Raw genomic sequence first — 13,979 nt, forward strand, 5'->3', positions numbered from 1 at the left:
TGAAGGCATAACAGTACCTCGACCGTGAAGATCCGGGGTAGAATAGATCTTCAGCAACCCATGCTTGTCGTAAAAGGCAACTATGCTTGTCGTAAGAGGCGACCAACGGGATCGGTGGTCAGGCTCGCTGACTTGGTTGATGCATGTCATCATATGCGGCGTTAAACAACAAACAAACAAACATAAAAGTACCTATGGATTAGATACGAGAAATGCCTACATATTTATAAATAAGGATGCAAATGTTATCCAATGGATCAGTGTGCACATAAATGTCATTCTCAACTTCCTGGGGATCATACATTTTGCCTTGAACCATTCATACTGATGTAAATGAAATACTGTTTCTATCGGCTTTGTAGGGAAGTGGTTAAAACCTTCGGTCGTCACGCCACAGACCCTGGTTTGATAACCGACATGGGTACAATGTGTGAAGCCCATTTCTGGTGTTCCCCGCCGTGATATTGTTGGAATATTGCTTAAAAGTTGCGTAAAACCATGCTCACACTCACTCACTCACTCACTCACTCACTCACTCACTCACCCACCCACCCACCCACCCACCCACCCACACACTCACACTCACACTCACCCACCCACCCACCCACCGACCCACCCACTCACTCACTCACTCACTCACTTACTCTGCCTGCAGGTGAAGGTGGAGAAGTTCCTGACAGCCGCACAGCGCAAGAAGCTGGAACAGCAGGAGAAGGCTGAGGAAGCGCAGAGGCTCCTTGAGAAGGGGGACAATGCTCGGGACCGAGCCCTGGACATGATGATGGGAGGTGTCCTCGAGATCAAGAAAGAAGATGAACTCAAGAAGGTTGGTCCAGACCGATGACAAAATAATGACTAATCATCTTGTTGGTGGATCTTTCTTTGTCAGTCACATTGCTGTTCACAGCTAGCTGTTGATGTGTTGTCCTCTTGATGTAAGATACTCTACCAGTCACTTCATCAATAGCTAAGCTTTGGGATCACTACATCAATATCGGGTCTATTTGATCCCTGCATCTTAAATATTGCGTAGTGTAGCATTAAATAAACGAACGAACGAACGAACGAACGAACGAACGAACAAACGAACAAACGAACTATAGTGATAGTTTCTAACTTGGTCTGTGTTGCTTCCATACAGGATGTTCCCAAGCCACACTTCATGATTAGCAAGGCAGAGGAAGAGTGGTCCGAGGATGAGAAGAAATTGGTTGGTGATTATGAGAAGAAAGTCAAGGATCTCACCGAGGAGAGGGAAAAGTACAGGAAGGTGGGCAAACAGCTAGTACAGACTTAATTATTTACAGCCCGCCATCATGTAGCTGGAATATTGCTGAGTTCAGCGTTAAACAACAAACATACACATATATCTTTTGTAACTGACAGAGTTAACTAACGGTGATTTTTCAAACCTCTGATAGCATTAATTAATAAATGTCTTCCATATCATCATCATCATCATCATCATCATCATCATCGCCATCATCATTGTTATCACTGACCAACCAAATTCCATAAATTGTTATACTCTTTTATTAAACAGTACTTTATCTTTTAGTTTTACAACAAAACATAGAATTGGTTATATAAGTTCTATGTTTTATTGTTTAATAAATAGCAAGGAAACATCATATTATAACCCTTTCTTGCTGAAACTGGACAGGTGACAGTTGTTGTTGATTGGTTGTTCGTGGTATCAACTCCGATGAGATCCCCCTATCGCCCATGTTAACCCCATGTAGTGCTGCTAGTGATAGAGTTACAGCCACACTCCCGCGCAGTGGTGACTCAGCATAACACTACTGCCACAGGCTAATTTGCATATCACGTGACCAGACTTTTCTCTTGTTTGTAAACAAACACGCTTTTTCAGAAATATAGAATGGACTAATGCAAGTATTTGGGGGCATATTACATATTGTTTTGCATAATTATATAAATATGCTACTACAACTGCGACAGTGGGTTGCATGACAATACATATTTACACATCAAAGTGACCGTAGGGCTTCAATGACAGCACGTGGAGCCGTACAAACAATGTAAACATAGGATAACTACGCAAATAGAAATAGTTTTTCACGATTTAGAATATTTTCTCAATGAAAGTTAACCATTCTGTGATACGTATATATAGATCTGTAGACTTGTCAAAAATGAAACGGATGAAAAACATATGCAATATCTTGAATGGACTGTGTATGATGTGACGAATCGTCACATGGCGCTGGCCTGTGGCAGAGGTACTATGCTGGTTGCATGGAACTCTGGGTAGGAGAGTGAGTGACAGCTGGATGGTGTACATGCACATCTCCATGTGTTCCAGCAACTAGAGACGGAGCTGCGGAAGCTGCAGGGCATCATCCAGGACGGGATGGCAGGCTTCGACGAGACACTCAACGCTCTGTTCCTCAAGAAGATCAAGGTCATGATGGTCATCTATCAGGTCAGTGGACGACATACTGGACGACATACTGGACATGTCTTTAGGGACTGACCACCCGAAGATGTTGAGTCTGGGATGAGTCCACATTTCCTACTCTAGTACCTGTCCCTCTATTTCCCAGCCCTACCCATGTACCTGATGTTTGTCTCAGGAGTTGGGAACAAAATGTCCAATTGGGAAATGTTTATACCGGAGACCTGGCAAAAACTATTTAGATACACGTAAAAAACGATCTGATCATGCATACACTGAATTCGATTGAAGCTTCATCTTAACTCAAACATAAAAATTTGAAGGAATGCGCGCATTGTCCGAAAGAAGTGCGAACATTAGCGACCTGAAGTGAAACCATAGAGTTTTGTTGTTGTTGTTGTAATTAAACAATATGTCACATGACTAGCCATGGGTGCTGGTAGTCCTGTGGGTACTCAGTATCCCCCTGACCCGAGTACCCGAGTACCTGACTTACCCGACTTACCCGACTTACCCATCCCAGCCCTGAAGGAAGTACATTGACAATACATGTGGAGACAGGGGAGTTGCTTGGGGTTACATGTTCACACTTATAAGGGACCAACAACTAAATATATGTTGGGGAGGGCTGTTTTTCTTGTTTGGAACAGAATATATTTTCAGTCAAGGCTTTAAGACGTACAATTTTTTTCACCTACAAAACTATGTCTATTCTTAAAGTGCCATTCCATTCCTCCAAATGAAATACTCATGGTACCACATTGATATTTATTATCAATGGATCAGTGTGCACTCAAATTTCATTCTCAGCTCCATGGGGAGTATACAACCCAAGTTACCTCAATGTTTACAGTGACATTTGTTGAAATGTTGTGTACAAAGAATACACAGATATGTTCATATGAATGAGAGCTAACTTTTTTCATTTCAACAATTGTATGTTTGTGAAATATGAAAACATTCAATGCATAAGTAAGGATAAAATTTGTCAAAAAGGATGTTTTTTTAGATTTTCATGTAGTACATTCCATGAAGTGCTTTTGTAGTATTTCAACATGAGCAAGTCTTTGACCTGATGTGATTTTTATAGATGTTCACAAAAACATTATAAACGTGGTAAAAATTCATTTTGGATCACAGACTTGCTCATACTTAGATCTTCATTGAAGTTCCCCAAATCTGCCTTCTTTAACTCATATTGGCAATCTGATAAACAATTTATGTACTAAACCATCTCAGAAGTCCAAAACTTTGCAAATGTAAGAAAAACAAGTAGCTAGTTGTCAGCCATTGGAACACTGATAATTGTCATTCCAGTCTTTAAAAGTCGCAACTTTAAAATGTGACATTTCCAGTGGGTCAATAAGGACCCTGAGCCTTGAAAAGGTAGTGATCGAAATTAACACTAGCCCGCTAGCCTGGAGCTAGGACAAATTTTCAAATTTCCCCATTGTTTTAACATTACATGGGTATTTTATTTTTACCGGGCTAGTAAAGCTTTTCAGTTTAGTCCTAACCCTGAAAAGTTGTTTGTTTTGAGGTTTGGCTAAGTTCCTAACAAAGCCCTGCGGTGATGTTGTGTTGTGCAGGAGGAGCTGAAGATCCAGCGTCTGCGGTTCGTGCTGCTGAAGGAGGAGGAGCTGGAGGTGAGGGAGAGGGAGCTGGTCCGGCTGCAGCAGCACAAGAAGACGCTGAAGGTGAGGAGGCAGCTAGCTCGTTACACTCAGACTTTTCACTCCGATACGATACCTCTCTGCATGATGATCTGGCCACATCCCCATACGATACCTCTCTGCATGATGATCTGGCCACATCCCCATAGTTGGGGCATCAGGTAGACTGTCTAGTCAGTCAGTCAGTATCAAGGCTACAGTACGAATATCTGATTTCTCAAATTTGAACTTCAACGGTCAGTTCCAAATGTAAATAGTTATGGCCAATCTATTATCCCAGTGTTATGGGTTTTCGGATGCTTAAGAAACATTTGTAGTTTTCTCTCTAGTCACATGAACAACTGAAAAACAAAACTCTCACTTATAAAAGACAATTCATCCGAAACTCAAGCCATCCTCTGTGTATTTATGATGTCAGTGAGACGCTACACCCCTCGTTAATGTGAGAGTAATCGCGATAAACATGGCCGTCTGAAATCATATAATGTCTGAAACATATGATCCAATGATAGGCCTATATGTCTTTGTGGATATCATATATACCTTGTTGTTTCTGCACCCACATGGGAGTATCATCAAATGAATGTTTGAGTTCTGTGTTGTATTTCTTTGTTAAAATGGAAATTTCCAAATAGAAACAGTAAGGAAATGAAGAATTTTCTTAGAAAGTTGACATTTGATTGGCTCAAGAACCAGGATACCCTAATGTAAACTAGATCAAAGGTCACTAAGAGTTCACCTGACATGAGCGACCTTCTATGGAGATCTTATTAGATCTGCACGCAGAGAGGTATCGTATTGGAGTATGATGCTAATCAGAATGGATGAGGCATCATCACACTAACCTACCTGTCCGAACATGGAGCAGCACCTGACTGTCTGACAGATCATCAGTGAACACTCCAGCAAGAAGCTTGGAGAATCAACAACTACCAGCCACAACAGAAACTCACATCTTCTGGTTTCAGATCATTCACTCCTACAGCACATGTACTGTAGAGTTGGCTCCCTTCGTCCATCAAACACCCTTTTAACTCTGCTCTGGAAACCAATCTTTTCAAGCTTCATCATAGCTGATGACCATCTTTTAACTCTCTCTCTCTAACGTGCATGAGTAGGTGGATTGCAAATGTCTGTCATTATTGTCAAGGTGGTAGAGATAGGTAGGTAACTTTGTGGTTTGGAATAGGACATTTAGCTGAGCAGAATTTCTGCATGACCGTTTCTGGTGGAATTCTTTGGGCATTGCTGTTTTAAGGTACATCAGACCTAAATTTACATTTGTCCGATATACTTCTTTTTAATAAATACTGAAAACAGTAACAAAATGTTGACAGAAAGAAATTGTTTTTGATTACCACGACAATGAGACAGTATTGAAATGTACTGAAAAATAATTCCAAAGTTGACAGATTAATATTTTAACATGAATAATTCAGTTGAACTTTGAACTGATACGATACTTGATATAATGCTTGCAGCAACTGTCAAGTGAGGCAGCCTCCGAATCATCAAAGAACCTGGCCAGGTTTAAGGATGAGTACGACATACTGCTAGCAGAGGACAAGGTCATGGACCGATCCTTCAAGCGAGAGTTTGCTGACGTGTCGGCAATCATGCAGGATCAGCTGTATCGTCTCTTCAGGAAGAGACCAAGGTAAAGGTCACAACTCTGTCATCCCATGGGGATTCCGGGTTAGAATAGGTCCCCGGCAACCTGTGCTGGTCATAAGAGACGACCAAATGGATCCGGTGGTCAGGCTCACAGATTTGGTTAATTGCGTGTCGTCGTACCTCACAATATTGATCACCGGATTGTCTGCTCCAGACTCGATGTATATACAGGTCACCATCATATTGCTGGAGTTTTCTGAGTGTGAAGTTAAACAACAAACAAACAAATACAATTCTATCCATTTAATGACTCCCCAATGTTAAATTAGCATGTTTACAACTTTGTCTTCTCCTTGTGTATTTTGTCTTAAACTGTGTACATATGGAGATGAATTAAACATGTTTTGACAAACTTGTGTCAAGCCTTAAGGAATTTACTGATGATGATTTGATGTTAACCATTGCCCAAAATTTTCCTTCTTTACAGAGGACAAAAGTTCAAAGGAGCTGACACCCCTGTACTTGATGTGAACTCCTCCAACCCATTCGCAGAGAGGCCGTCGACCGCAAGACAGAACGCAGCGGCCCAGGCCTCCATCGATGCGGCGGTGGAGGAGATGGACCGGGAGGGGAACATGCCGGAGGGGCTGGAGCTTCATGTTTGGAAGAGGATGTGCACCTACAGGAAGGACAAGATGGACAGTGAACAGTTGGTAGGTTATAGCACCCACCGCAGCCCTGGGGGTACAGCAGTAGAGTTACCTCCCTTCCATTCCTTATTGTACATACATAATTACGGCTATGTTGAAAATGTATTTGATTGCTCCGGATACTAAGGACTGAGATGTTATGTAAATCTAAGACTGTTGTAAGTTTATCATCATGAATCATGCTAAGATTCTTTGGTATGGTAGTTATAATTTCAGATTCTATGAATGTTGGATTGATACCTGACTATCTGGTGAGGTCGTGCTGTATTTTCTGTCCCATGGTTTATCACAGATTATAAGACAGTTGTTCCTGGTTTCAGGTGAAAGTGAAGTCCCTGGTGTATGCCGAGATGACAGATTTTGAGCAGAGGAGGAAGAATGAGGATGTGGCACTGGAGGAAGAGATTCGTGACATAGAGAAACAGATAAAGAGGTGGGTGTTTCTTAGTTCTGAGGGGCATATCAGCCATGCTTTTGATCTTTCTCACTTATTATATGTTTTATTCTCTGGAATGGTTTCATCCCATTTCAAATCAAATTGCATAGAACTTGCTTTGATAAAAACAAATATTAATGCTGTTGTGGCTTCAAGCAATATGCTTGCAGAGTTGCGTCCCTTTGGCATGCCAGAAACCTATGATTGTGGGTTCGAATCCCGGTTCGAATCCCGGTTCGCCCCGATTATGTTTCTAGGTTTGTCAGCACCATACCCGTGCTCGTCGGTTTCACCGAAGTGGTAAACCTCTAAGACCTGCATCACTTCAGACTTTCCTCACACGTTAAGCTGACACTCCGTGATATAACTGGAATACTGTTAAAAGCGGTGTTAAACACAACTCACTCACTCACTCAAGCAATATGCCCTCACCCTCTATGGCATCACAACTTGCTGTGCAGAGTTGTGTCCCTTCATCCATGCCAGCTTCTGCTGATTGTTGATGCAAATCCTTGATTAAATACAATTATGAACCTTGGTTTATTAGCATCACTGCACTGCACTTTTTAGACTTGTAGCTCGAACATTGTCCCAGCGCCATTTTCGGTAGAATTTACTGTTATCATATTGACTAATATGAGGTGAGCTTACTTGATTGAACAGAATTTTACTTGACTCAGGCTTTGGACTAGTTGCTAAAGTTGTAGACTGTCATTGTATGTGTTGGTTTCTCCAAAGAGATATCCATCTATCCAATTAAGTTAAGTTTGAGTTTAGCTGGCACACCATGACATTACCGATATACTGTGCAATGCAACATTAATCCCCTACTCACTCCTTCCTGACAAAAATAGAACTCTTTGTTTTCTGTCTTCATTCACCTAGACAGTAGGAACCAACATTTAAATCCAGGTGAACATGTTCCTGTTTGAAGTTATCACCACCATCTCTGTTGTGTTCAGTTTGAAGGAGGACCGTCAGCGCTTCACTCTCAACCTGGAGGTACAGCTGTTGCTGAAGCAGGGACAGGTAGAGGTGGATGCTGGGTCCTTCGTCCACAACTACACCAACAGCGTCCTGACTCACAGAACTGTGGTAGAGGAGCTCAACAGCACCATCAAGGTAAACTCAACAGCTCTGGACAGCCTCCATGGTCTAGTGGTAGAGCATCCGCCCAGAGAGCGGCAGGTCCGGGGTTCAATGAGATGGTACTTGTTGTTACCCTGTTGGGTGTCAGCATTAAGTGATTAAAACAAGGACTGGTCGGCAGGGAGTCAGTATACTGTTTCTGTGTGGGGTATTCATGTTGAACTACACCATGGTATCTCAGTGTGCTAGCACTAAAATCGGCATCAGTCCGGACTAGCACAAGCAGCCATACTTGATATAACTGAAGATTGTCTGGTCCAGACTATGTACAGGCCGCCATCATACAGCTGGAATATCGCTGAGTGCAGTGTTAAACAACAAACGATGTAAATGAAATACTGTCCACTCACAGTCACTCTCTCACTGTTCCAGCAACTGGGTGAGAGCAAGATCACCAGCATGGTGGAGAGTAAGGACTTCCGGAAGGGCATCATCCAGCTGGAGTGGTGAGTGGGTTCTAAGTGCACCCTACTTGCCTTTCAGAACTCGGCACATTTTCAGAAACACTGTATCCACTCTTCAATATGACGTAGTTTGTTTCCATATTCAGGATTCATTTCAAAATTGGGAGAAAAGAGTAACACTTTTTAACACTTGAAAAACATGCAACTCAGCTGCACAAAATATTCAAAAGCCGTTTCCTCAGAACTAAATGTTTTGTGGTTTTTTAAAAAATCTTTCCACTTGATTAGAAGGTTAGGACTTTTCTAATGGTCCTAGTTCATTGTTGTCTAGTCCTGTGGAGGAGGTGACGGCAGGTTGTGAGTGAAGTCTTGGACATGTTAGATAATATCTCGCCTCATCAAGAATGTTGTCATGTACAGGGAACACAAGAGGATGCTGATGCAGATGACTGACCTTCAAAACAAGATGAAGGACATTCAGTTCATCAAGGTCACCAGGGAAATACAGGCTGTGAGTATCATAGATAGAGGTGGCATCTGTCTCCAGTGTTCCAGATCGCTCCCTCTATAGACCACAGTCTATACAACATACAGATTTCAGGCTATACAACATACAGGTTACACTCTCTACAGATCTCAGGCTATACAACATACAGATTTCAGGCTATACAACATACAGATTACACTCTCTACAGATCTCAGGCTATACAACATACAGATTACACTCTCTACAGATCTCAGGCTATACAACATACAGATTACACTCTCTACAGATCTCAGGCTATACAACATACAGATTACACTCTAAACAAATCACAGTCTATACAACATACAAATCAAACTATATTAGACAGAAGTTAGATCACACTCTATACATTATACAAATCACACTATATGAGATACGAGTTAAATCAGACTCTATACACGTCAGATCACACTCTATACAATATACAAATCACACTATGTTAGATACAAGTCAAATCACATTCTATACAAGTCAAATCACACTCTATACAAGTCAGATCACACTCTATACAAGTCAGATCACACTCTATACAAGTCAGATCACACTCTATACAAGTCAAATCACACTCTATACAAGTCAAATCACACTCTATACAAGTCAAGTCGCATTCTATACAAGTCAGATCACACTCCATACAAGTCAGATCATACTGTATACAAGTCAGATCACACTCTATACAAGTTGAATCACACTTTATACAAGTCAGGTCACACTCTATACAAGTCAAATCACACTCTATACAAGTTGAATCACGCTCTATACAAGTCAGATCACACTCTATACAAGTCAGATCACACTCTATACAAGTCGAATCACACTCTATACAAGTCGAATCACACTATATACAAGTCAGATCACACTCTATACAAGTCGGATCACACTCTATACAAGTCAGATCAAACTCTATACAAGTCGAATCACACTTTATACAAGTCAGATCACACTCTATACAAGTCAGATCACACTCTATACAAGTCAGATCACACTCTATACAAGTCAGATCACACTCTATACAAGTCGAATCACACTTTATACAAGTCGGATCACACTCTATACAAGTCAGATCACACTCTATACAAGTCGAATCACACTTTATACAAGACATGTCACACTCTATTCAAGTCAGATCACACTCTATACAAGTCAGATCACACTCTATACAAGTCAGATCATACTCTATACAAGTCAGGTCACACTCTATACAAGACGAATCACAATTTATACAAGTCAGGTCACGCTCTATACAAGTCGGGTCACACTCTATACAAGTCAGATCACACTTTATACAAGTCGAATCACACTTTATACAAGACAGGTCACGCTCTATTCAAGTCAGATCACACTCTATACAAGTCAGGTCACGCTCTATACAAGTCAGATCACACTTTATACAAGTCAGGTCACACTCTATACAAGTCAGATCACACTCTATACAAGTCAGGTCACACTCTATACAAGTCGAATCACACTTTATACAAGTCAGGTAACACTCTATACAAGTCGGGTCACACTCTATACAAGTCAGATCACACTCTATACAAGTCAGATCACACTCTATACAAGTCAGATCATACTCTATACAAGTCAGGTCACACTCTATACAAGTCGAATCACAATTTATACAAGTCAGGTCACGCTCTATACAAGTCGGGTCACACTCTATACAAGTCAGATCACACTTTATACAAGTCGAATCACACTTTATACAAGACAGGTCACGCTCTATTCAAGTCAGATCACACTCTATACAAGTCAGGTCACGCTCTATACAAGTCAGATCACACTTTATACAAGTCAGGTCACACTCTATACAAGTCAGATCACACTCTATACAAGTCAGGTCACACTCTATACAAGTCGAATCACACTTTATACAAGTCAGGTCACACACTATACAAGTCGGGTCAAACTCTATACAAGTCAGATCACACTTTATACAAGTCGAATCACACTTTATACAAGACAGATCACACTCTATTCAAGTCAGATCACACTCTATACAAGTCAGGTCACACTCTATACAAGTCAGATCACACTCTATACAAGTCAGATCACACTCTATACAAGTCAGATCACACTCTATACAAGTCAGATCACACTCTATACAAGTCGAATCACACTTTATACAAGTCGGATCACACTCTATACAAGTCAGATCACACTCTATACAAGTCGAATCACACTTTATACAAGACAGGTCACACTCTATTCAAGTCAGATCACACTCTATACAAGTCAGATCACACTCTATACAAGTCAGATCATACTCTATACAAGTCAGGTCACACTCTATACAAGTCGAATCACACTTTATACAAGTCAGGTCACACTCTATACAAGTCGGGTCACACTCTATACAAGTCAGATCACACTTTATACAAGTCGAATCACACTTTATACAAGACAGATCACACTCTATTCAAGTCAGATCACACTCTATACAAGTCAGGTCACACTCTATACAAGTCAGATCACACTTTATACAAGTCAGGTCACACTCTATTCAACTCAGATGCAGGTTGATGTCAAAAAGATTTGCTACAAATGCTAGGATAGTTCTGACAGTACATGTACCATGTTTGACATCACTCTCTTGTTTGTGTTCCAGTTCCTGAATGAAGCTGATTATGATGCCAAAAAGCAGCAAGAAATAGCCATACTTGAGCAGACCATATTGTTACAGAAGAAAGTAGGTTTTCCTGTCACTATTTCAATACTACACACTGTGTACAACTGAAGAAACAAACATGAACTTCAATCTGTCTTCCAGAGAAATGAAAATGTGGATGATATAACTGTAGATTTATGAAAAGTTAGGGCCATTTATAATGTTGCAATTTTTCAAAGAATACTGGTTTTTTTTAAATAATGACATAGTTTAAGATGATGTGTATGGTGCCCTGAGTCAGGCTCCCTGGATACATGTCAGTGATCAGGATCAGGAGGTGATGGTTATCGGAATATATTCTTCTTATTCAGCACCATGACAAGAACATGAGAGAGAAGAAGCGAACGTTTAACGATTTACAGCACACAATACAGTCTAAGGACAGGGAGAACTCGGGACTTGACCTCGACCTCAACGAGATCAACGTGTGCGTCAATGAGAGGAATCACATCGATCAAGTCAATGGTGAGTTGTGTGTATCAGTTGTGTGTCAATGAGACAGTTCATATTATCAAGTACTTGCATGTGTGTGTGTGTGTGTGTGTGTGTGTGTGTGTGTGTGTGTGTGTGTGTGTGTGTGTGTGTGTGTGTGTGTGTGTGTGTGTGTGTGTGTTGTGTGTCAATGAGACAGTTCATATTATCAAGTCAATGGTGTGTTTTGTGTGTGTGTCAGTTGTGTGTCAATGAGACAGTTTATATTATCAAGACAATGGTGAGTTGTGTGTGTGTGTAACAGTTGTGTGTCAATGAGACAGTTTATATTATCAAGTCAATGGTGAGTTGTGTGTGTGTGTAACAGTTGTGTGTCAATGAGACAGTTTATATTATCAAGTCAATGGTGAGTTGTGTGTGTGTGTCAGTTGTGTGTCAATGAGACACTTTATATTATCAAGTCAATGGTGAGATGTGTGTATCAGTTGTGTTTCAATGAGAGTTCACATTATCAAGTCATTGGTGAGTGTGTGTGTGTGTGTGTCAGTTGTGTGTCAATGAGAAAGTTCACATTATCAAGTCAATGGTGAGTTACATGTGTGGATGTCAATGTGTGGATGACACATATATATCATGTCAAGACAACAAACAAACAATCCAACTGCCTAAACACCATCACTAACTCGGGTACTTGCATGTTTCAGCTGACCGGCGGATGGACACAGGGGCAGAACGACGATACCAGGAGATCGTACAGAGGCGGAAGCTTGTTGACCTTGCCAAGGCACAGGCCCAGGAGGTCGCAGTGTTGCGGGCCGAGGTGGAGAGGCTGAGGATGAGGACGTTCCCTGCTCTTGTGCAAGTGGAACACTGATTCATGAACAAATGTACAGGACAGACAGACAGACAGACATTTTGATGACCAAACTAAAGTGACTGCTTGGAACACAACAGATAAAAGAATTGTTTCTGGGTTGACAAGTGCTCAGGTGGTGAAATATTTGGACAGGTTCTTGAAAGGTTACAGGTGTTTAGCAACAGACTGATGCTACAACTTGTCATTCAGTCTAGCATTTCTCCAGTTGGGAGGCCCCTCCTTTGATAGGCCATTTTTATTACCAATTGTAATAAGACCTGAAAGTCAAGAAATTGAGTTTATTATCATAATTCAATCTAATGATTCAAATGCATTCTTTAAAACGAGGAAAAGTGAACTACATATCATCAATCAGTTCTAAAGTTAACATTGAAGCAAGTTGAATCTATGGATCATTCCTATTACCAATCAGTTCTAAAGTTAACATTGAAGCAAATTGAACATATCCACACAAACTAGAAAAAAAGTCTTATTTGTACCCATGATTGTTATATATGACTGTTCACTTACAGTATTACGTCTTGCTATGTTAGTACTGCATGCCCTTGTTTGCATGTGTGTCTGTTTGTTCTACCTGAGATGCAGGACACATAGATAGATGTCTGGTGTGTCACACTGACCTTCCGTCCGTCCACATTGGATATAGCATTACTGTGCTTTTGCACCAGGTTGTGATGTTTACATATGCAATGTTCTATGACCAAAACTGTGATGTCTATTGCCATTCCATACCAATGTTATTTAATGCTGTTATTATACTGCTTGGTTTGTTCATATTTAAACTGAAATTACAATGAAGATCAATAAACTGTTTTATACATGTATCAGATATATTTTTGATTTTCTCATTCATCTACAATGTGTGGGTGGTGTAGACGTCTAGGGTGGCACAGCTGTGTCCCTTTGGCCTGTTACACACCTGTGATCATGGGTTCAAATCCCAGATTTCCCCTGAGTATATTTCTTGGTTTGTCAGCACCATATACCCATGCTCCTAGGTTTTGTCTCAGACCTGCATCACTCTGGGCTTCCTCCTACATCAGGGTAGTGGGGTAGCTTAGTGGTTAAAGC

The 13,979-nt window shown here is 40.9% G+C and overlaps 1 protein-coding gene across 2 annotated transcripts in view; it reads left to right on the forward strand.

Annotated features, from left to right (window-relative positions):
- The window catches only part of LOC124147210 (cilia- and flagella-associated protein 43-like), a 51,590-nt gene extending 37,853 nt beyond the window's left edge, over nucleotides 1-13,737 (forward strand). For both annotated transcript variants that reach the window (XM_048381465.1, XM_048381466.1), the window contains 13 exons: nucleotides 656-826; nucleotides 1,142-1,270; nucleotides 2,327-2,446; nucleotides 4,009-4,116; nucleotides 5,574-5,749; nucleotides 6,194-6,419; nucleotides 6,737-6,849; nucleotides 7,815-7,974; nucleotides 8,374-8,447; nucleotides 8,826-8,916; nucleotides 11,540-11,620; nucleotides 11,911-12,064; nucleotides 12,736-13,737. In XM_048381465.1, the coding sequence (XP_048237422.1) occupies nucleotides 656-826; nucleotides 1,142-1,270; nucleotides 2,327-2,446; nucleotides 4,009-4,116; nucleotides 5,574-5,749; nucleotides 6,194-6,419; nucleotides 6,737-6,849; nucleotides 7,815-7,974; nucleotides 8,374-8,447; nucleotides 8,826-8,916; nucleotides 11,540-11,620; nucleotides 11,911-12,064; nucleotides 12,736-12,905 (1,773 nt within the window). In that variant the 3' untranslated portion in view covers nucleotides 12,906-13,737. The remainder of the gene's footprint in view (nucleotides 1-655; nucleotides 827-1,141; nucleotides 1,271-2,326; nucleotides 2,447-4,008; nucleotides 4,117-5,573; nucleotides 5,750-6,193; nucleotides 6,420-6,736; nucleotides 6,850-7,814; nucleotides 7,975-8,373; nucleotides 8,448-8,825; nucleotides 8,917-11,539; nucleotides 11,621-11,910; nucleotides 12,065-12,735) is intronic.
- The last annotated feature ends 242 nt before the right edge of the window (nucleotides 13,738-13,979 follow it).

Source organism: Haliotis rufescens, unplaced genomic scaffold, assembly GCF_023055435.1.
Source record: "Haliotis rufescens isolate VD_foot unplaced genomic scaffold, xgHalRufe1.0.p SCAF_39, whole genome shotgun sequence".
NCBI lineage: Eukaryota > Metazoa > Mollusca > Gastropoda > Lepetellida > Haliotidae > Haliotis > Haliotis rufescens.